Below are 23,000 nucleotides of genomic sequence, written 5' to 3' on the forward strand. Positions count from 1 at the left end.
TTATTAAGATAAGATCAAAGCTTACAATCTTTTAGCAAGAATTCAAGAGTCTAAATTTGAGTCGGTAGATCGAGCCTTCTACTTCAATTATGACTTACGTTGTTATTATGGATGATTTGATTATCTTATATTGTGAAAATTATTGTTGTGTCTCTTGTTTTATTTCCATCGTCAATAAATCTTGTTACTCTATTGTAAAAACTTGGGGCTTCATGTAATGATCATTGTTCTAAAAAGCGTAATATATGGCGATGCTTGAAGGTCAAGCTTTAGTTGATGTGCACTTAGACGAGGTTTAAGGGTAAAAAAGCGTAAAAAAAAAAACGTTTTCTTATTTTAATATTATTTTAAATTTTTAATCAATTTAAAAATCATTTAACAATACAATATAGCACCAAATGTTTAAAGAACTTAGTAAAATAAATATATTTTAGAACAATAAACAAAATGTATTATAATAATACTAATTGAAATATACGGAGAGTTTTAAACTTTTATTAATTAGTAAAAGATAGAAAAATGATTAATTAACTTAATAAAATATACGTAACTATTTATATATTAGTACAATAGGCAACAACCAAACCAAAGATACATTAAGTTTACAATAAAATTATTTGAGTTGCACTCTATAAATTAATGGACTAATAAGTGGGTAATCAACTTTTCGAACCTTTTAATTTGTCGGCAGTTGGTTGGACATTTTATAATTATTAATTTTTGGGTCTTTCAATCGAATTAACATAAAAGTTGAAAAATTTATGTTGTAGTAAAAAAAGAAATCTAAAAATATTAATAATGTGCATCAAGGCGTGCATATGGGAGTCTAGGTGCACCTTAAGGCGGTCAATACTATTAACGGTTAAGCCCCTGTTTGATAAATGGGTGGTTGAAAAAGAAGGAAAAATTTTCGATTTACGTGTAATATTATTTTATGAAAGATTGTGTGATTGAAAATAGGAGAGAGAAAAATGTAATGTAATGTCAGGGGACGGCAGTGCGCGCTATTCAGGCTCTGGTGATGACAAAGATAAAGAAAGATGGCGAATCTTGCTCGATAAGAAAACTTGAACTTGTTCTAGACGTGACTATTTTATTGTTGATATAACTATGTTTATACTATATTTAAGAAGGGAAAAAAAATATATAATTATGAATAATATTTCAACGCGTTAATGCGTTTGACTGGAAAAATGAATGGAAATTTTATTACGTACAGTATCTGATGCAAGAGGTACATCCATAATTTTCATTTTCTATAATTAATCAGCGGCAGCCCATGCGGCATATGCTGCCGTGTGCATCACCGCCTTTATTTAGAGCCACCCACATCGCCTCTTACTTGTACTTCGTTCTGCAACCAGAATTATTCTGCGGTTTCCCTTTCAGATACGCCATATTATCTGAACATATTATATAAAACCTATTTGTATATATTCATATTTTCATAGTTTAGGTTTTTAATTTCTTTTTAGATTAGAAGAAAATCGTCATGTCTTCAGCAGATGAAGTAGTGGATCTTCAGGGTCTCTCAATCCAAGAAGAGGTTCGAATTTTTCGACCTAATTTTTTATGGGCATTCCAAGAAATGATTTAACTGAAAGCTGGAATTTTTGTTCTGCGGGTTTAATTTGGTTTCACGATGTAGTTTTTCTTGTTTTAGATCGTTTGAATGAAAATAATGAGTTTTTTTATGCGGTTTTGATCTGATTGGATCTTTTTTTGCTTTAAATCGTTAAAATTAGTTAGAAAGATCAATTTCTTTGTATCAGAGGTGAAAGAGAATATATAAAGATTTGGTTTCAATACTGTTGTTGTCCAGTTGAATTTTCTTTTGGAGTTTTTGTTTACTGGTTTTCTAAAAATCTGTCTTGATTTTGCTTAATATTTCAACACATTTTCGTTGGAAAATATTTGCTTAGATATAATCTATTAATCATAAATGGTAAGATATTTATTACCTTGGGATGTGAATCTATTGTCGGTGTTAGTATTTTTCGATCTTTAGATGCTTTCGTTTGTTAATTTGTTTTTCACCATTCATATGTTTGGGGGTCTTTAGTTCAACCTAAAAGAATTATGTTTGCCTTTTCTGAATAGATATTTGGATTCGTTTTGTACATTGACTGGTTTAAAGTTGTGAATTTCAGTGTAAAATGGAGGGAACTTGTACAGCAGCACCAGAGGACATTAACCAAGTTGCGGCTGAGACTAACAATACTAACAACACTAATCATCATGGTTTTTGTGCAATATGTTTGAATAAGATAGTTCTTGCAGAAACTGCTCTCGTAAAAGGTTGCGAGCATGCCTACTGGTTTGTCTGAATCTCGTAGTTAGATATTTACTTGTATTTTTTGTTGCTTTTATTGTTTGCATGAATCATTATGAAATTATTGCCATATACAGTATAACTGGGCCTATAGAGTATGACAAGTGTAATTCCCCTTGCCTCTGGATGACATCTTGGAGAATATTTGAAGTTTATATTTGAGATAGTTACTTGATATGAAACTTAAGGTGTGTGGTGCACAAATTAATAAAAGCTCGGTTTGAAGGTCATTATTTGGGAAAACAATATCTTGAATAGTGATTTTTAGTATATGCAGAATATTTTATCGTGTGAATGCGTGGTTAAAAATGAGTAGGTAGAAAAAAGAGTTTTCAAATAATGGTTGTCTAATTGGGGCAAAATATAACTTGGTGATGTATTTGTAAAATAAAGACAACTATGAGCTACCAGGCTTCACATCTTAATAAATGTCTTATCTAAAAGCATTTTTGGGGTATTGCTTTAGGCATTGTAAGAGAAGTAAAATGGTAGAGAAGTTTTATTCTGAATTAAGTATTAGGTTTTGGATTCTTTTGGGGGAAGGTAAAAGAAAATGCATCAGGAATTGGGTCAATACTAAACTCCCACCTATTTTGATAGCAGTTGTATATTATTAAATATACTAATCATAGTTGAACGTGCAACTGAAATGCTTTATAAGTGCTATAAAAATAATATTTGAAGATGTGAGGATATAAAAAATAATTAATCCAAATTGCTTATCTGGAATGAGCTTTTGATTCAAAGAAAATAAAAATCAGTTTGTGAAAACAATTTAAATAGGTGACGAAATCTATTATAATAACCCATTTATCATTTTTGATTTGAACCGAGTATTCAGCGAATGTCATCCTTTCTTCATATTAGCTTAATATGCATTGAATATATCAATTGAAATATTTATTATAGATACGCATTATGTCTCCCCATTTTCCTTCTCTATATCTTAACATTTATTAAATAAATCAATTGAAAGAAGACTCTAAAAATATTCATCTTTTGTTCCAAAAAATGTTAATGAATTTTATTTATTATTCAATCATGTGGAATGAATCTGTCGAATGTAAAATTGATCATCACTAAATAAGTGACAAAATAATTTATGATTATATTGTTTAAATGATTAAGTAAATCAAATACATATTGAAAACAAAAAGGTAATGAATCTATCAAATATGGTTAAATAAAGTTAAATAAATTAATTACATATTGAAAAATGAAAAGTAAGATAATGATTGTGTCAAATGTACATTCATCATATCTAAATCGTTGACAAAAGAATTAATGATAATATTATTCAAATGGTTCAAATGATTAATAAATTAAATACATATTGAAAGACAAAATATAGGGTATTATTGAATTAATTAAATACATATTGAAAAACAAAAAGTTTGATATTATTGAAATAATTAAATTATTTTAAGGATAGAATCGTCCAAAATATATTCTCACTGGATGTGATATTTAATATATTATATAGATTAACCTTAGTAACTAGATCACGTCCTTCATTACGAGCATGCATACTTGCTTCTGGAGCGATTCATTTTGCTGAGGCACTTGGTGCATTAGCCTGGCTCATGCTATTCACATAATCTAGCTATGAATGGGTAATAATAACCGTGCAACCATAATCTTCACGTGAAGGTGCAAAACTTTATTATAATATGATTTCAACGATGGGATTTAGAAGATCAGCTCAATGCATAGTTCTAGAATTTCTTAGCCCATTTGACAACCATTCTTTGAAAACTCTTTTTTCTATGTACTTTTTTTCAACCACACATCTACACGATAAAATATTTTGCATGTAAATCCAAAATTTTTTCTTACTTTTTAGCCATGCATTCTACTAAATCACTATTCAAAACATTGTTTTTCTCAAATAATGGCCATCAAACAGGGGCTTAATGGTTTGTATTGCTGCAGAAGGTTATCTTTATGATTAGCACACCTGAATAACATGCCATTTCTATTTTCATATATTTCTATCTCATTCCCTTTACCAGCTCTCCTATTAAAAAACACATCTAAACAAAGGTATTCATCTTTCCAACATATGAAAGTATATTAAGTTCTGCTTCTGGGTAAGAAGACAGAAGGATTGAACATAATTCTCCTTTCTCATTTAATTGTTACATTACCAAATGCTAGTACTCAAGTTTGATTAGTCTTTCATATTTTGCATCTGTCTGGGCCTGATTTTCCCCAGATTCTTATCAAAATTTCTACCATTGGCCGCCGTAATTGTTGACCCATTCTCTCACGCGTGGGTCCCAAATGAGAAAAAAAGGGTGACATTTCCACTTAAAATCAAGCAAAAAAGCAGCACCAGACTATGGCTTTATTTATTCTCATGACCACATCTTTCTCTCACATTGTTACTCTATTGGTAATGACGGGTCCACTTTGTTTATGAAAAGTGATTCTCAAATATGTTATAATCAATGCATGTTCATTTGAGATTTATAGATTTCTATATTTTTTCATTTAATTTTCTATTTATGGGTTGTGGCAAATCCTTAGTTTTAGCGAATTTGATAAAAGATGATGAAATGTAAGTGGATAAGAGTTGTTATTCCCATGAAGATGTGTGGTTTAAATTAAACTTTGATCAGTTGAAAAGTTTATAAATTTTCTTAAAATTTTATCAAATAAGGGCTTAATATAATAATTGTATAGCTCCTTTAGCCTGAGATCTTGGCAAATGCAGGGTAGATGATTTGTATTTAATGAGGAATATGATATTCTACTCGGTAGTTACTATATCTTTTTATTGATTCCAATGAGAATGTTTCTTGGACCTGAAGTTAGAACATGTTTTAGTTACCTAATTATAAATAGATGGAATTATGATCACAATTGATGTTTCTTGTTATTTTTTTGGTCAGTGTCACATGCATCCTGCGATGGGCCTCTTACAAAAAGGAACCTACATGTCCTCAGTGTAAAAGTCCGTTTGAGTTTCTGAATATCCATCGCTCACTAGATGGAAGGTATTTCCCTTAATTAAATTGTTAGCAACCCTTAATTTCGTTACTAGTATGATAAGGGTTGTTGACACGATTTAATTCATGGAGTCGTGCACATTTTATTGGGGGAACATGTGTAATTTCTGATTTGCCAGGCAACTTATTTTTAATGACATAACTACACTTGAATGACTATTGAGGTAACTATATTCGAACAAATATTATATAGGATTTTTTGGAACTAGACTGTTGAATCAAACTTTGTACCCTTATATTTTTGGAGGATTCTTATTCTCAATCATCTTGTAGACTGGTTGGAGCCTGCCATGGATTTGGATAAATCAAAATTAACTAATACATGTATATAGGGAATGTAGTGAACTTCTAATAGAACTTATTCTTGTCTGGATATACCTAGAGGATTGGTTCATTAGTTAGTTTTATAGGCAATATGAATAATGTGTTTGATCTGCTTGATTTCTCTAGTTGATTTCAGTTAAATATGTGTTAGAACTGGAAAGGTAAGATAAGAAAATTTGCGGCAGCCCTGTTGTTTAGAAGAAAATAACGAAATTATTTGTAGAACGGATGATTACTAAGGTTAGATCTAAGTGGTACGAATATATTTTTTCTCAGTTGATATCAAAGTATTCTGATTTTGACAGCATTCACGATTACATGTTCGAAGAGAGTGTCTGCCTCCTCCTAAGAGCCTCATGGTTCAAGCCTTTGATTGTGGTGGAACGAGAAGAGGTGTATGAAGAAACTGAAGATTACTATTGCGAGGACGAGGATGAAGATTTCTTCTTGGGTAGTTCCTCTAGTCTCCGCATCGGTAATCGAAGATGGGGAGACAATGGATATGTTAGGGGAGGAAGGCAAGAAGCGCGACCAATTTCTCGACCGAACTTTCAGGATTCCGGTGCTGGCCCATCTCGTCAGCCGAAGAAGAAAGAAGCTGCTGCTGCTGCTGCTGCTAAGGAACCTGTTGGGCGACGTGCAAAACGGACCCTGAAGCGTGAAGCTGCCGACATGGCAGCCGCCGCCAAGCATCAGCAGCATTTGGTTCGGTTTGGTCGCACCTGAGGGTGAACAAACCATACTCTCTGGGGCAACCAGACGTTTTGTACAGTATTTCCATTCATTTGTTTGACGAATAAGGATAGTATGCTGACTTTAAAGGTCTGGGCTTTTATTAGTATGTTTCCCATGCTGTGCCTATCCAGATTTAGTTGCTGTTGCCTATGTACTGTACATTTGCTAGTTTTAGTGTGTAACTTCTGATTTAGATTCTGTTAAATGTCTGGCTTATTTGTTGAAGTCTCTCTTTTGTACTAAAAAGTTAGTGCTAACATGCATGAATCAAGACTTACCCATGATAATTCCATATGAATTGCTGTTGTCGTTTTGTTATGTTTTTGCTACCGCGTCAGTTGATATCAGAGAACAACCACGTTCTGAAGAGAAATGGGTGGTTTCAGAAAACCGATCGCCAACATGATATACACTACGTCAAACAAGTATGATGGCCCTACTTTTTTATGAAGTCGAAATTTATGATTTTTTTAAAATTTGAGCAATGGAGGTACTTCAAATTCAAATTATCACATTTTTATTAAAATTAGCTGCCATCATTTTGTGAATGGAATGATATTCATAGCGAGGAGAGGCCGCATGTATCAATTTTTGTAACATCAAATGTGGATATATCATTGAATCTACGTCAATTGAAAGACCAGCTTCTTTCAAGACACGTCTAAATAATTAGTTCTTTTCTTTTAGGGGGGAAAAAATAATAATAAGGACGCATCGTCAACATTAAATTTTAACAAAGACAACAATTGGCCTATGATCAAATTAACAGAATGCAAAAACTACAAACATTATGTTTTAACAAACAAAATCGTGGGTTTACAACCGTGCATACAAACAAAAGATTGTTTTACTATGGATTCCATGCCGTAGATAACTAATTTACATTCTCAGGTATTCTCCAAAAACAGCACGAATAAAAGTGGAGAAAATGTTGCATAAATTTGAAAGGAACCATATTCATAAAATCCTTCCATAAAATCATAAATTCCATGTTGAAATCAAAGAGACAACAAAAAGTGCGGAAACATACCTTGATCCATGAATATTACTGCTTTAATTGGGTTTTGATCTTCCAATTGATACGTGATTCTCCTTCCTCTTGGTTTTCTTCAAAGTCTCTGTTGATGGGGATGCAGAGATTTTTCAAAAGAAAAATCACGTTCAAATTGGGGACCATAACCACTTTTAAAATAACTGCTATTGGCAGTTATTAACTTTAAGTTATTTCAAATCGGCCCCTCATCAATTCATAATAACACCTTCTGGTCTCTACACTTTAATCCCATAAAATTTAATACCCAATAGTCCAAAATTAAATCCAATGGATCACTTTATCGACTATATTTGATTTAAAATAGCACCACACATTCTAATAAATGTACATGTGTGGCCCCAAAGTTGGAATTTTTTCCAACAGAAAATACCAAGTAAATAGATAAAACACGAAATACGGGTGTATAAATACTGCTGCACAAAGAATATACAGATGATAAGATGTTAGTTATCTGCTGTTCTTGACACACTTACATGAGCTGTGATCAGTTCCAGGGAGGAGATGAGGGTTTATACAGAAAATCTTGAGTTTTTGCTGTATAGTTTTGATCCAGGCTATGGAGTTGCTCCATTAGCTGGGATCTCTTTTCCTTGAAGAAATCGAGACGTGTCGTCAATTCTACCAAGGTCGAGGATGCTGCTGAGGGATGTCTCGGATAATCCATCACCTGCAACCAATATAGGATCTTAGGATCAAAAGGCACAATATTTTAGGATCTTAGGATCAGAAGGCACAAGAATATTGTGTTTTTTGTTGCAAGATACTGATTAACTCGTGTCATAAAGACCGTTAAGAAGGAAAATTTTGAAGCATTGGTCCACAACCTATTTGTAAAAGTAACAAGTTGGTCCACAACAATTTGTTATAGGTCCACAATCAATCTCTAGCAACAGAAAAGTCTAAATCTCCGTTAATCATCACGTGATACTCACGAAAACATGCCTCACTTCAAGTTGGGAATCAAAATCCAGCTTCGTAAAATTAGATAAGAAAGAGCAATATGCCAATTTAATAGAGGTTTGCCGTCTTCTAAAATTCATTTTTAACCATATATTTTGTGGGACCCACAACTTTGATCAATTTTTCAACCCCACATTTTATCAGCTTTTATCAATATCCACTAAAGATCTGAATTTTAACTAAAGCAAACAGGGACTTTAAGAGTTTTGGGAACTGAGTAATGCTCACCCCTCCCCCACGAGGACTTCAACAAATACAAATTTTATATAAAAATAAAAACTAGATGATATAATGGGAACACAAAATCATTGGTTTTCAGCCTGAAAATCACTTGTCTTGGTTCCTATCCTATATTTTTCTAAGAGGCTCTTCAGGCTTCTAGCTTTTCATTTAGGGGTAGGCCAAAGGCCTGAGAAAATATGTCAAGTCATACCTCTGCTGCCCTCGAAGTAGAAGGTATGGATGCAGAATTGACAGCACAAAGGTCGCCCATAGATAAACTTGTGGACGCATCATTACTTTTAGAATCACTCAAACTTGTTGGCTTCCTGCCAGATGTTAATTCCTGCACCTTAATATTCCTCAAATTTGGCCCTAGTAACTCCTGAAGCCACTAAGATTTAGAGTATTATATTCATAAACTGTGATTAACAACGTCAAAGTTTAATACGACAAAACTGTATATTTATAGTATTCCATCCAAATATTCAAATGGACATAGGCAATTTCATTTTGTTGAATTCCATTACAGTCAGCTAAAATGACCTTTGGATCCCCGAATGCAGAATCCATTGACTTTAAAGCAAATTTCTGGGTAGTGTAGGATATGCAAGTCCTAGTTTGAAGAATGATCAGACAATCAATAAAGAGTATAATTCAATCCAATTCAATGAAGTTATAAGCTGTAGGAACTGCAAATTCCTATAGTATTTAATTCCACTCTCTATTGTCTTCCAACTCTCGTTTTTGTAAATTTGTCAATCTGTGAACATTTTTTATCAATATAAAATGCTATACGAACAAAAGAATTGACTCCCTATGCGTAAATGATTGTATGCTTTGCATTTTTCTAATGAACCTTCCTGATCCTACTTGCGAGAAATAGAAGTTCACACAAAAAAATAAAATATAGATAGTTAGTTACTGTTATTATAACAACAATAACAAGTTAGATTCAATCCTGTGGTTATTTCATAAATTTTCACATAAAACGCCAAGTAATCATTCATCTCTGTTCATTTTAACTGACCGAAAAAAGGCAGAAATTTGTGTATAACAGCCATTATAATAAATGAAAATGAATTAACAAATAAAAATGTGCAATCACCTCTGTTCTTTGTTTTCTTTCATGGTTAACAAAAGCAAGGGTTGTGTCAAAATCTTGCTGAAAATATTTCCTGCACGGGAAGATAAGCTTTTTCAATACAAGATATTGACATGCTATATATTCTGGTATAAGAAACATGTCAAGTCCATAAGGAACTATAAGTGTGTAGAGATGAAATAACTGGATTTTGACTCACCTTGGAGAACTATGATTGGCAGCATGCTGATAATGATCATGTTCATCAGAGAGAGAGCCAAATTGATGCTGACATTGCTGATTTAGTTGACTGTGAAGTTCGGCAACTTTCTGTTTCAATCTAGTCACATCTGCTTCAGCAAGAGCTATCTCCTTAAGCTCAGCCCTTGTCTTTATAGTTTCATAAAACACATAAGAAATTCTACAAAATTGTTATATAATTGGAGGTTTTGAAGATTGACAAATACCTTAGAATCCATTCCACGAGAGCCAGAAAACTGTCCAGAAGACATGCTTAAGCCAACTTCCAGTGCGGCCCGTAAATCTCTCTCAGCTTGCAACTGTTCTTGCAGTCTTGCAACCTAAGGTAGAAGCCAACAAAGTCAGTTGGCATGCACTGCAGCGATAGGCACAGATAAGGTTGTGTGTGTTTGTAATGTCATGATTGTATCAAGCCACTAAAATCCAATGAAAGCCTTCTTTTCAAAGTTATGAGATGACAAAGCCTTATCCAAGAAAGCATAAAATAGAACAAATTACTTCAGTTTTTGTTTAAATGGTTCACTTCCTCAAAAAGAATGATATAAATTGGATTCATAGTTCTAAACTTGACTTCAGAATTGTAATATAATATCAAAATCATTTGACCCTTTCAAGCAATCGTGCAGATCTACTTGCCTCCTGAACATGAGATAGCGCTCAAGAGCAACAGGGTAAAAAGAAAGGAAGGGGCGCACAACCAACTACACAACCAACTACTACAAAGTTTGCAATTGTCTGTTTACATGGAGTAGTTCCTAAGAAAATAAAGATTCAAAATTAAGCATTCATTGACATTGTTGATTAGGAATTGGCTGAGGACCCCCATACTTGCCGAAATCTGAAGCAAGTTGGTTGTAATTTACTATAGATCATAACTGGAAAGGGCTAACAAGGAGCAGCTCAATTTTATATATTGAAAAATGTTAGGAAAAAAAACAGTTATATATTTGAATTAGTAGAACCAACACATACATCCTGTTTGAGTGCCAAACGACGTTCATGCAAAGCTTGCTTCCTTCTCTGCCAGCTAGCTTGCAAAATTGCATTTCCTCTTGCCTAACATGGATGAGCAATCATATCGTATGGGCAAACATTATACAGGTGATACTCAGCTTTGCACTTGCTAAAAGCTAGATTTACCTCTTTCGCAATCCTGTGACGTAAATCATTCTTCGCAAGCTCCAATCTCTGGATGGCAATTCTGCAAACAAAATCATCACATTTAATTGAAAAGGCAAACCAAAAGGATTAACTTTGCTGATGGAAGAGTCCTCCGTGGCTTGCCAAAAAGAAAGCAAGGGAAAACTGGTATAGTAATGAATTGTTAGTAAACAGAGTCAAAGAATATGGTATAAAAAAAATAAAAAAGAAAAATTTAACACTAGGATCTTCCTCGACAAATACAGAAGTAGAAGTAGGTATTTAAATTTAATTGCTAATAAGGACAGAAGATCAGAAGAGGATGCAATGCAAGTAATTAGAGTGGATTTCACAAAATGGAGAACTGCTCGGGGTTATCGGAGTACAGAAATTCTATAAGATGAATGAAAATTAGGATGGAGGTGTGACCATGCAAGAATGGATAAAAAAGAAGATATTAAAGGGTTGAGAGGAGGTTAGTGAGTTGGAAGCATATGTATCTCTCAAAGGAAGGCCGTCTTAGTGTCTTACCCTCATTAAATCCACCCTATCGAATCTTCCTATTTATTTCTTGTCATTGTTTCCTATCCCTGCTTCAATGGCAAAAAGATTAGAGATGATTCAAATGAAGTTTTTTTGGGAAGGGTTAGGGGAAGATAGGAAACTTTACTTGGTTAATTGGGATGCAATTTGTTCTCACACAAGAAATGGGGGCTTTGGATTGAGAAGCCTTGTATTGTTGAGTAAAGTCTTGCTGGTAAGTGATTGTGACGATTCGGAGTGGAGAGGTAGAGTTTCTTAAGAAAAATTATAAAGGCGAAATATGGTGTTATAAAGGGGGATGGTGCTCAGTCTAGGTTCGCGGTTCTTATGGGGTGAGTCTATAGAGGTATATCCGACTTGGGTGGAGAGACTTTCGGGATAGATTGATGTTTGAGGTGGAGAATGGTAATACTATCCGTTTTTTGAAAAGATTGTTGGTGTGGAAATTAGCCGTTAAGAGTGGGATTTCCTTCTCTGTATTGTATTTCTTTGATGACGTCTGCTATGGTGAATAATGTCTTAGATATATTCGGGAGGGGTCTGCAGGACTAGGAATTGGATTATTATGCGCTGCTTCTGGCCTTTTTGTATGAAGTGCACATCACGGTAGGAAAGGATGATTGTGGTAGGTGAAAGTTGGCACGAGATGGTATTTTCTCAATTCGCACTTATTTTAGATCCTTATCAGTGGAAAGCTCATTTGACCCCACCAGTGTGACATTTTTATTATGGACGGTTGTGAGGAAATAGGTGTTAACGGTGGATAACCTTCGAATAAGGGTTTTTATGTTACGGAGTGGTTTTATGTGTAGGAGGAATGGGAAGACGGTTGACCATTTGTTCAATCACTGTAACAATGCTCATTTGTTGTGGAACGATGTTATGGCTTCTTAACACATGGATTGGGTGTTACCGTGGCCTATGGAAGATGTATTGAATGGACGGATGAAAAAATTTTGTAACAAGGATAGTAAGGTTCTTTGGGACCTTATTCTAGGATGCATCATATGGTATGTGTGGATGGAAAGAAACAGCTGCTATTTTGATGACCATACACGGAGAACAAAGTAGATTAAAGAATTATTTTATTTGACATTGTATACTTGATTTAATGCGGCGGCTATTACTCGTATAGATGGGTTGCCCAATTTTGTGTTGTTTCTTTCTTGTATAAATTAATTCATGTGTATTATTCTTGATTAATAAAATATTTGATTATCTATCAAGAGAGAGAGAGAGATGGCAACATTGAGGGCAACAAAGTGAAGGACAGAGATGATAGGGCATGTCTTACATAAAACTAATAAAGGTCGTCTTTATGAGAGTGATGTGATATGATTCACTAAATCATCTAGGTCAATGTAGCAACATATCAAACGAAGTGGCGGATAGGATTCATGCGAATAAGGCATAGTTTGTAACATTGTTCTTTCAATCTATTTGATATACATCTATAAATAGCAAGTTAAGCGTTACCAATAACATCATGTCATAATGTGACACTCAAATTTCCCATCTTCACCATAAAAATAATATAGCAGGTTAAAAAAGGGAATATGGTGAAATTCCACATCTAAAGACACGACAATAACAGCGCAGTAAAAGTAAAGACGAGAAAAATGAGCATTGTGCAACAGAACACCAAGCATAATACTAATCAAAAGAACCTCATAGAAACATAATGCAGCCCACGTTTACGAATTTCACGCAATAAATTTATCTCTTTGACCATAAAAACCAAGAGTTGAAATTGGAAACAATAATGTTCCTCTTTTGAGTCAGGGAGGAAGGATGGCGATAAACTCCTTCTTATCTTAGATATCAAACCAATTTTAAACAGCTACAAGAATATTCTCAACTAAAGCAGATTTTCAGTGTACTCAAGTAAAATTTGTAACATATTTATATCACATGGTCTTAATAAAGGACAAAAATTTGGCAGATTTTGCACAACACATCAATATGTAAGATAAGATAATCTTACTCTTCCTCCCCAGAAGAATCAATAGATTCTGTTGAAGGTGATTTTTGGGTCTGCGAGAAGGAAAGTATCAGATCAGATAAATAAATAGGAAAATTACCAATATAGATAAATAATTTTCAACTTGCATTAGTAAATTATCTTGGTTCCTGTAATCAATTTTATATGCTATACCTAATTTTCATGATCCATCATTTTGGGGAATCTACAATCCAAATAGCATCCATTAATATAAAATTTGGCTCATCAAGACACAAACCAGTTATCAATCAACGGACTGGCTTCAAAAACTTAAATAAGATGTGATAACCCAAGTGTGCTTAAAGCAAATAGTATTTGGATTCTGATGAGGACATCATTATAGTTGGACTTTTATTATTGTTTCAGTATTTTAGTTGGACTTTTATTATTGTTTCAGTTGGACTTTAATTTAAGTTTACGTATTTTAGTTAGGACTTAAATAATGGGCTTGGCCCTATATTTCTAAGTTTTTATTATTTAAACCTATCTTGGTTTGTAATTTTGGACGATGAATTGATTGAATAAAAGTTGGCTTCTACAGCCCCCGTTTTTCCTCTCTTCTTCTTCTCCCTTGCCTCTGCGTTCTTCCCCACCCCCGGTTCCCCTTCTTCTCTTCTCCTCCCCTCTCCTTCTTATTTCTTTCTATTTACCCTGCATCAAATTGGTATCAGAGCGAAACTTGGGAATTTTTCACTGCAAAATCCAAAACCGCCATCACCATAAACCACCACTCCCTGCCCGTAACTGTCAACGTCCAGTCCACCATGGTCGCTGCTGGAATTCTTCCCAATTCGCAACCCCAAAAAGAAATTCTCGGCCGCCACCTCCAAAGCGACCTCCACCCTCTGCGTCAACCCTCTCCAACGAACATACAGTATACCACCAGTGACCATCACCTCCCAACTCCCGCACTGAAAATTTACAGACAACAACAAACTCACCTGTGACCGTCACCTTCCCCATTCACACCTTGAAAATTGACAGACCGCAACCCATTAACCTCTGCAGCTTACACATGTATTCCCACACACCAAAGTGACAGTCGCAGTCATCCTCACCGCCGTCTCCCTGCTTCCCAGTAGTCGTCGTCGTTCCGTTCGCCACCAGCCCTAACTCTCGCCGATTAACCCAAATTCACTCCCAGCCGCAACGTCCAACCATACCCCCAACAGTCGCCATCCTCTCAGACGCAGGCGACTCCCACCAATTACCGACTTCAACATCCAATCGACCACCCGTCGGCTACTTCTAACCAGTGACCCAAGCAATTAACCTCAACTCTCAGAAGAGATTAAGTTCTAGGCATGGACGTTGGGTTGAATATTTGCAGGCCTATTCATTTGTTTTAAAACACAAGAAGGGCGTGGAGAACCAAGCAGCTGACGCGTTAAGTCGTCGTGTCTCCCTTTTGTCGATCATGAGTGTCAAAGTCATTGGTTTTGAAAGGCTTAAGGAAGATTATGAGGCATGCCCAGATTTTAAGGATGTCTTTCTCGATTTGCAAGGAGGACGACCAAACAGCACAGATGGCTTTCGACTTGAGAAGGGTTACCTCTTTCGAGCCAATAAATTGTGCATCCCTCGAACTTCAGTGCGAGATTTTATAGTGAGGGAAATTCACGCGGGAGGGTTAGCCGGTCACTTTGGGCGTGATAAGACCATTGAGGAGGTTGAACGCCAATTCTATTAGCCTAGTTTAAAGAGAGATGTGGCTAAAATTGTTAGTACATGTAACACTTGTCAATTGGCCAAACAGAAGAAGCAGAACACAGGCCTATACACTCCTCTCCCCGTCCCCAATTGTCCTTGGCAAGACGTTAGTATGGATTTTGTGCTAGGCCTGCCACGCACCCCAAAGAAGCATGATTCTATTTTCGTGGTTGTCGATCGTTTCTCGAAAATGGCTCACTTTATCCCCTGTAGCAAAACATCGGATGCGTCCAAGGTTGCCATGTTATTCTTTAATGAGATTGTCAAACTGTATGGGCTTCCCAAGACCATCGTGTCCGATAGGGACGTTCGCTTCACTAGCCATTTTTGGAGGACTTTGTGGCATAAGATGGGTACCGAATTAAAATTTTCTACAGCCTACCACCCTCAAACTGACGGTCCGACCGAAGTTGTTAATCGGAGTTTTGGTAACTTATTACATTGTCTGGTCCGGGAGAACCTTCGAAATTGGGATTTAATCCATACTGTCACTCAAATCGCGTATAATAGCTCCGTAAATCGTTCATCAGGTATGAGTCCATTTGAAGCCGTTCACGGGTACAAGCCTAGGAAACCATTAGATCTCATCCCTATGTCCCCACAGGTTAGAGTGTCAGTATCAGCCGAAGCATTTGCACAACACCTTCGTGATTTGCACATTGAGATCAATAAACAACTTGAAGCTAGTAATGCAATTTATAAACTACAAGCTGATTTACATAAACGACATATTGAGTTTAATGTTGGGGATTACGTTATGGTTCGCATTAGGCCAGAGCGGCGTCTACATGGACCCGCCTCCAAATTGCAAGCTCGTAGTGCTGGTCCTTTTAAAATTTTAAAACAAGTTGGTCCAAATGCATATATTGTGGACATTCCATCCCACATTGGTTACCACCATACTTTCAATGTTGAAGACCTTGTAGCTTATAAAGGCCATTTCATTCCCTCAGATGATCCCCTGTTACCTCCTTTTGTGGACCTTGATCCTAATTCTTTGGCCCCCTCTAACCCACTACCACCTCTCACAGCACACACAGATAAAATTGATGCTATTTTAGATGAAGAAACTGTGTTCACTAATGATAGAGAGGTTTAGCGCTTCCTTGTTCGTTGGGTTGGTCGACCAGATTCTGATTGTGCATGGATCTCCAGGGAGACACTACAGCATTTGGATCCAGATTTGCTAGAGCTTTATCGGAGTCAGCAGGATCTTCCTTGGCCCAGATCGCCTCCCGTCCACCCGAGGGGAGTTGATGAGGACACCAGGTTCAGACTGCCACTGACGCATTTCTACAGACGCCGGAAGAAACTTGCCCAACCACTCAGCTTATGGTTGGGAGATTGACAAGAGTCTACGGTGATATATCCACTCGACAAGGTCGAGTTTTCTCCCACCCCGGGAGAGTTGATGAGGACATCATTATAGTTGAACTTTTATTATTGTTTCAGTATTTTAGTTGGACTTTTATTATTGTTTCAGTTGAACTTTTATTTAAGTTTACGTATTTTAGTTAGGACTTAAATAATGGGCTTAGCCCTATATTTCTAGGTTTTTATTATTTAAACCTATCTTGGTTTGTAATTTTGGACGATGAATTGATTGAATAAAAGTTGGCTTCTACAGCCCCCGTTTTTCCTCTCTTCTTCTTCTCCCTTGCCTCTGCATTCTTCACCACCCCCGGTTTCCCTTCTTCTCTTCTCCTCCCCTCTCCTTCTTATTTCTTTCTATTTACCCTGCATCAAATTCTAATCTCTTAAAAAGGACTTTGCAGGAGCAGCCATAAAATGAAAATAGAAATTTAAACTATCTCATGCTGGCCCAGTAAAATCAAGCTGTGAAGGTACAGCTCGAGGCTCAAAATGAAGGGAATGGAAAAAGATTACTGTTGTGAACAATGTTTGACGAGTTTACAAACAAATGTGTGAGGATGTGTTTTTCTATATCCATGTAATGGAAAATATCAACTACAACAGGGAAAATGTTTGATTTAGGGACAACAAAAACCAGAAAGTAAAAATAATCAATGTACGTTGCCTCCATCTTTGGCAATGTTATATATGAAAAAAAAGGGAAATGATTTCGAAGTTAAACAAGAATCAAGAAAAGCTAATCAGTTAAGTCAAATTCCAAGCAATTTGATTAGGTTTATTCTCAATTATAATCACTAGTTAGCTTTGCAGCACGGATACTTCAATTAGGGTAGCGTGTTCGTGTCCGACGATACCAACACTCCTCATACACTCTACTATAAACATTTTTTCATTTTTTATTAAAAATATTACATATTTTTAACTCAGAGTTATGAGGAAATAACAAATAGGTACTCATATTTAAAAGATTTAAAAAAATAATTATAATAATAAAAAAATAAAATTAATAACAAGTATAAAATCAAATTTATACTATACAAATGAAGATTTTTAAAGAATTTAATCGACATGTCGTGTTGGTATTTTTTTGAAAAATCACGTGTTGACGTATTCGAAACGTATTGTGTCGGACACACGTATCTGCATCATAACTGGTTAGTGTGAAGTTTCCTCCTCTGTAGGTAAGTAATATCAAGAAACCAATCCCACCCCTCAGGGTGCTTCTCCTGCTATTCTAATTCTCAATCAGTTTTTTATCAAAAAATAAAATAAAAAGAAAAAAAAAAAAGCATCAAGACATTGAAAATCAACTGGAAAACCTACATTTTTTCTTCCCCAAAATGTCGAGCTCTTGACATTGAGATTGGAATTTGTATGTTTGGTTGCTGACTTCTCAACCAATGTCTCAGGTCCAGGAACAGATAGATGTAGTTCTTGATCCATAGATGACAAAATTTCTCCTACGGATCGCTGAGACTCATTACCAGGTAAATCTGTAGAAAAATCTGTCAAGTTTTCACAAGCCTCCTTATGTTGGTCTAGTTGCTCATTAATTGAGATGTTAGAATTTCCAAGAGGTTTTGGGTCTACTGTTAGATTTGATTTTGTTCTCAAAGTCTGATTTTCTGTGCGAGGTCCAACATCTGAATCATCATTTCCATTGACCTGGAAATAAAAAATGTGAAGTCAAATTGCAACTGCAGTAAATAGAGGGCACAAGATTACGGTAGTTTGGTGCAACATTTGCAGCTGACATACTTGAGCAGACCTCAGTGATTTTTTATTTATGAACTAAAAAAATTAATCCTTGAGATCTGAAAGTGCACATTCCATGATAAAAAGTTAGCCTAGAAACTTGTTTCAGTTGCTGTGAAAATGCCTACTATCTGTTAGAAGTGAAAAAGAGAAAAGGGAAAGAATTATCACAGATTACTAGAGAAGTTCTTATATTATGCTTGATATGAAAATGAGTGGAAATAAATTAATATTGTCAACATAATACGTTGAATATTTTAGGCTCTGTTATAACTTTTTCTTTATTACTTTCATTTTTTCAGATTGTAATCATTTACAGATAATTAGATAAAGCTTATTCCTAAAGTAGGAAATATATCAACTGTAGTCTCTTCACATTGACCATTTCTAGATCAACAGACGGGAGCCACGGTTCCAGGATTGTAATTCCATAACCTGACAGCTGAAAAGAGATGTAAATTCTCCAGATTCTGATCCATTTTAATATACACTATCTTATTACCCTATATTTAATAAAGTGCTTCGAGAAGAATCTAAAAGCTGAAAAAAATAATATATATCTGAACAAGTACTCTTAGAGCAGCGTTGGAAACTAGATATAAAAAGTGCACCAGTGTAAACTCTTCGAAGTAATGCTTGCACATAGACATGCATGCAAAGAAGAGGAGGAAAAGAGAGAGAACCTTATGGTCATACAGATCGCCAGCTACAGATCCACTACTTTCACTTAACTTTCCACCGAGTCCACGATCATGATCATCATCTGTTTCAGGGTCGACTTCAATTTCAGCATCATGATAACCATCATCTTTTATATCTAGATTTTCATCATCAGTTGTATTTTCACTCTCGCTGTTTTCAGTTTGAGAATCCACAGATATAGAGCATCTATGCAGACTATCAATCTGAAAAGGTAGCATAACAAATATTGAAGCACATAGAAAACATGGTAATAACACTAACCTAGCAGTCAATAAACAAAAATGCAGAGATTAAAAACTATCAACAAGCATGTTGGATTTTATGCGCAATATTAAAGAGATGAAAACGGAAATCAACACAAGAATTTTACGTGGTTCGGTGATGTGCCTACGTCCACAAGAGCGAAGCGGAGATTTCTTTATTCAGTTGTGAAAAATATGGTTACAACATATTATTTATACTAACCCTAACCTGGACCCATATAAAACTTTAAGGCTCATACAGAAAATACCCCTGTATCGTATCGCGGGGGCGTTGCCCCCGCACCCTCAACCCATTCAGCATCCCTAACAACCAGACAATGAATTAAACCCGCGCAAGGCTGATGCCATCGCTCCGCTCCGTGCCGGCATCGGCCCATTTGATCCAGGGCTTGTGTTCCACTCTATATGAGCCACATGCACAACAATCTCCACCTTAGCGAATATTCACCCCTTAGGAGAAAAAACATAACCTGGAAAAAATCACACCATTTAGGACCAATGGGTTGGGACACATCTTCTCTAACAGCTAGAGATGTTAATCAAGTTCAAGCAATGCTTGATTGCATGAACTTATCCATTGTGATTGGCTTTGTCATCATGTCTGCTGCATTTTCTGAGGTATGCACCTTCTCTAACAACAGCTCTCCTGAAGTAACCAACTCTCTTATCTTATGAAATCTCACATCAATGTGCTTGGTTCTTGCATGATAAATCTGATTCTTAGCTAGGAAGATGGCACTCTGACTATCACAGTATAGCTTTATTCCATCTTGTTTGATTCCAAGTTCCCTGACAAGCCCTTTCAACCACAATAATTCCTTGGCTGCCTCAGTTGTCGCCATATACTCTGCTTCAATTGTAGATAATGCCACAAGTGATTGCACCATTGACCTCCAACATATGGGCCCACCTGCGAGTGTGAAAACATAACCAGTATGGGACCTTCTGTCATCCAAGTCCCCTGCATAATCTGCATCTACATATTCTTGAACTGAAATATCACCATGTTGTCTCTCAAACATGATCCCGCACTCCATTGTACCTTTCAAGTACTTGAAAATCCACTTTACAGCTCTCCAATGCTCTCTACCAGGATTAGCCTTATACTTACTAACCACACTGACTGCATGTGCTAAATCTAGTCTGATACACACCATTGCATACATCAAACATCCAACTGTACTGGCATAAGGTACCTTTGACATCTCTGCAACATCTTCTTCACTCTTTGGGCACTGATTATTAGACAATCTGAAGTGATTTGCAAATGGTGTGGCAACTGATTTTGCATCTGACATGCTAAACCTCTCTAACACTTTCTTCAAATTATTTTTCTGAGACACCCATAATTTTCTGGCTTTCCTATCTCTGTTGATCTCTATGCCAAGAATTTTCTTAGTCGGTCCTAAGTCTTTCATATCAAACTTACTGCTCAACAAAGATTTCAATTTGTCTACCTCATCCATATTCTTGGCAGCAATTAACATGTCGTCCACATACAACATCAAGAAAATATATAAGTTATCCTCAAGAACTCTGTAGTATACGCAAAAATCATACTCACAACGACTGTAGCCAATCTGAATCATATGAGATTCGAACTTCTTGTACCATTGCCGTGTAGATTGCTTAAGCCCGTATAAAGACTTCTTCAGTTTACACACAAGATTCTCTGTTCCTGGTTCCAAAAACCCTTCTGACTGCTCCATGAAAATCTGTTCCTTCAAATCACCATGAAGGAAAGCAGTCTTCACATCTAGCTGCTCTAACTCCAAATCAAAATTAGCCACCATTGCCATAACAATCCTGATGGAAGTGTGTCTGACGACTGGAGAGAAAATTTCATCATAATCTACTCCCTTCCTCTGTGAGTATCTCTTTGCTACTAATCGAGCCTTGTATCTTTCTCCTTCCTTTTCTGACATTGCTTCTTTCTTTCTATACACCCACTTACACCCTATTTGTTTCTTCCCCTCCGGAAGCTCCACCAAATCCCAAGTATCATTTTTATGCAGTGACTAAATTTCCTCCGTCATAGCCTCTATCCATTTAGCATCCTGAAAAGTTATAGGATCGCTATTGCTGGTAATGAGTGCATAAGAAACCGAATCCTCAAATCCATACTTTGCTGGTGGTTTGGTAGTGCGACGTGGTCTATCTAAGGCAACACTATGATACTGCTGCACCTCTGACCCAGAACTATCTGCTCCCTGAGCATTAATTTCTGTGTTAACATCGTCTAGCTCTACTTGCACCACTTGGCTCTTACCTGTGCCCTCGTCTGAATTGAGCTTCTCTTTATCTGTAGAAGCTTTAAGCATGAATGCTTCATCAAATACTGCATCCCTACTTATCACCATCTTCCTTGCCTCTGGATCCCAAAACTTGTATCCCTTTACACCTTTAACATAGCCCAGAAAAATGCATTTTCTTGATTTCGGATCAAGTTTGGATTGCTGATAAACAAATATATGCACATACGCCGGACAACCAAATACTCTCAATTCAGAATAATCAACTTCATTACCTGTCCAAACTTCGTCTGCAACTTTCCCATCTAGTGCTGCTCGTGGTGATCTGTTTATGACATAACATGCCATGTTCACTGCTTCTGTCCAAAAACTCTTCGAGAGCCCTGCGTTCAGCCTCAAACATCTTGCCCGTTCTGCAATTGTTCCGTTCATCCTTTCCGCAACACCATTCTGTTGCGGTGTCTTGCGAACTGTATAGTGCCGCTGAATACCATGCTCCTCACAAAATCTCAGAAACTGTGAATCTGTATACTTTGTACCGTTATCTGTCATCAGATATTTAATTTTTCTGCCCATCTGATTCTCTACTTCTGCTTTCCATAATTTGAACTTGGCAAAGGCTTCAGACTTGTGCTTCATGAAATATACCCAAACTTTTCTAGAGAAGTCATCAATGAAAGTAATAAAATACTGAGATCCACCTTTGGACAACTCCCTCACTGGTCCCCAAACATCTGAGTGCACGTAATCAAGAATACCCTCTGTCTTGTGCTTTTCCATCTTGAAGTGTACTCTGGACTGTTTTCCAAGTATACAGAACTTGCAGAAATTCAACTTGCATGATTTTACCCCCTTCAACAAATTCCTCTTGTGAAGCTCGACCATGCCACGTTCTCCTATATGCCCCAGTCGCATATGCCATAGAAGAGTGTCATCTGACTCAGATTCTGCTGTAGCAACTCCACCTACAACTGTATCCCCGAATAGTTTGTAGATATTCCTTACCAATTTCTAACCCTTCATCACAATCATAGCCCCTTTCTTCACTGTTAGAGCCCCACACTCTGACTTATAAGAGTAACCATTTGTGTCTAAAGTGCCTAAAGAAATTAGATTCTTTTTCAACTCAGGTACATGCCTAACATTTTTTAAGGTCCTTATCACACCAGCGAACATTTTAAATTTTATGGACCCCATTCCAATGACCTTACATGATGCATCATTACCCATCAGAACAGATCCAAAATTACCAGAACGATATGAATGAAACCAATCCCGA

The 23,000-nt window shown here is 36.2% G+C and overlaps 2 protein-coding genes across 12 annotated transcripts in view; one reads left to right on the forward strand and one right to left on the reverse strand.

Annotated features, from left to right (window-relative positions):
* The first annotated feature begins 1,093 nt into the window (after positions 1-1,093).
* Positions 1,094-6,708, forward strand: LOC111411649. 2 transcript variants are annotated; one of them, XM_023042172.1, is made up of 4 exons: positions 1,095-1,546; positions 2,151-2,317; positions 5,227-5,331; positions 5,973-6,708. In XM_023042172.1, the coding sequence occupies exons 1-4, from the start codon at positions 1,493-1,495 to the stop codon at positions 6,391-6,393; spliced, it is 747 nt and encodes a 248-aa protein (XP_022897940.1). In that variant the 5' UTR covers positions 1,095-1,492; the 3' UTR covers positions 6,394-6,708. The 2 variants fall into 2 exon arrangements, with proteins under 2 accessions (XP_022897941.1, XP_022897940.1); XM_023042173.1 differs by lacking the exon at positions 5,227-5,331 and having other exon boundaries at positions 1,094-1,546.
* A 456-nt stretch (positions 6,709-7,164) lies between these two features.
* LOC111411650 (rho GTPase-activating protein 7-like) overlaps positions 7,165-23,000 on the reverse strand; it is a 33,983-nt gene continuing 18,147 nt past the window's right edge. For 3 of the 10 annotated variants that reach the window (XM_023042174.1, XM_023042179.1, XM_023042184.1), the window contains 11 exons: positions 19,188-19,409; positions 18,073-18,414; positions 13,648-13,697; positions 11,121-11,181; positions 10,953-11,036; positions 10,187-10,300; positions 9,940-10,109; positions 9,744-9,813; positions 8,850-9,029; positions 7,825-8,123; positions 7,165-7,332 (listed from right to left, as the gene is read on the reverse strand). In XM_023042174.1, the coding sequence (XP_022897942.1) occupies positions 7,941-8,123; positions 8,850-9,029; positions 9,744-9,813; positions 9,940-10,109; positions 10,187-10,300; positions 10,953-11,036; positions 11,121-11,181; positions 13,648-13,697; positions 18,073-18,414; positions 19,188-19,409 (1,476 nt within the window). In that variant the 3' untranslated portion in view covers positions 7,165-7,332; positions 7,825-7,940. Of the gene's footprint in view, positions 7,333-7,824; positions 8,124-8,849; positions 9,030-9,181; positions 9,252-9,743; positions 9,814-9,935; positions 10,110-10,186; positions 10,301-10,952; positions 11,037-11,120; positions 11,182-13,647; positions 13,698-17,901; positions 17,976-18,072; positions 18,415-19,187; positions 19,410-23,000 lie in introns of those variants that run through there. The other 7 variants (XM_023042175.1, XM_023042176.1, XM_023042177.1 and 4 more) reach the window with 7 other exon arrangements.

Source organism: Olea europaea, chromosome 16 (assembly GCF_002742605.1).
Source record: "Olea europaea var. sylvestris chromosome 16, O_europaea_v1, whole genome shotgun sequence".
Lineage (NCBI taxonomy): Eukaryota > Viridiplantae > Streptophyta > Magnoliopsida > Lamiales > Oleaceae > Olea > Olea europaea.

Coding starts and splice junctions, on each gene's coding strand:
- LOC111411649 (XM_023042172.1), top strand. CDS start 1,493: ATGTCTTCAGCAGATGAAGTAGTGGATCTTCAGGGTCTCTCAATCCAA. Junction 2,318..5,226: donor GGTTGCGAGCATGCCTACTG/GTTTGTCTGAAT, acceptor TTTTTTGGTCAG/TGTCACATGCATCCTGCGAT. Junction 5,332..5,972: donor CATCGCTCACTAGATGGAAG/GTATTTCCCTTA, acceptor TGATTTTGACAG/CATTCACGATTACATGTTCG.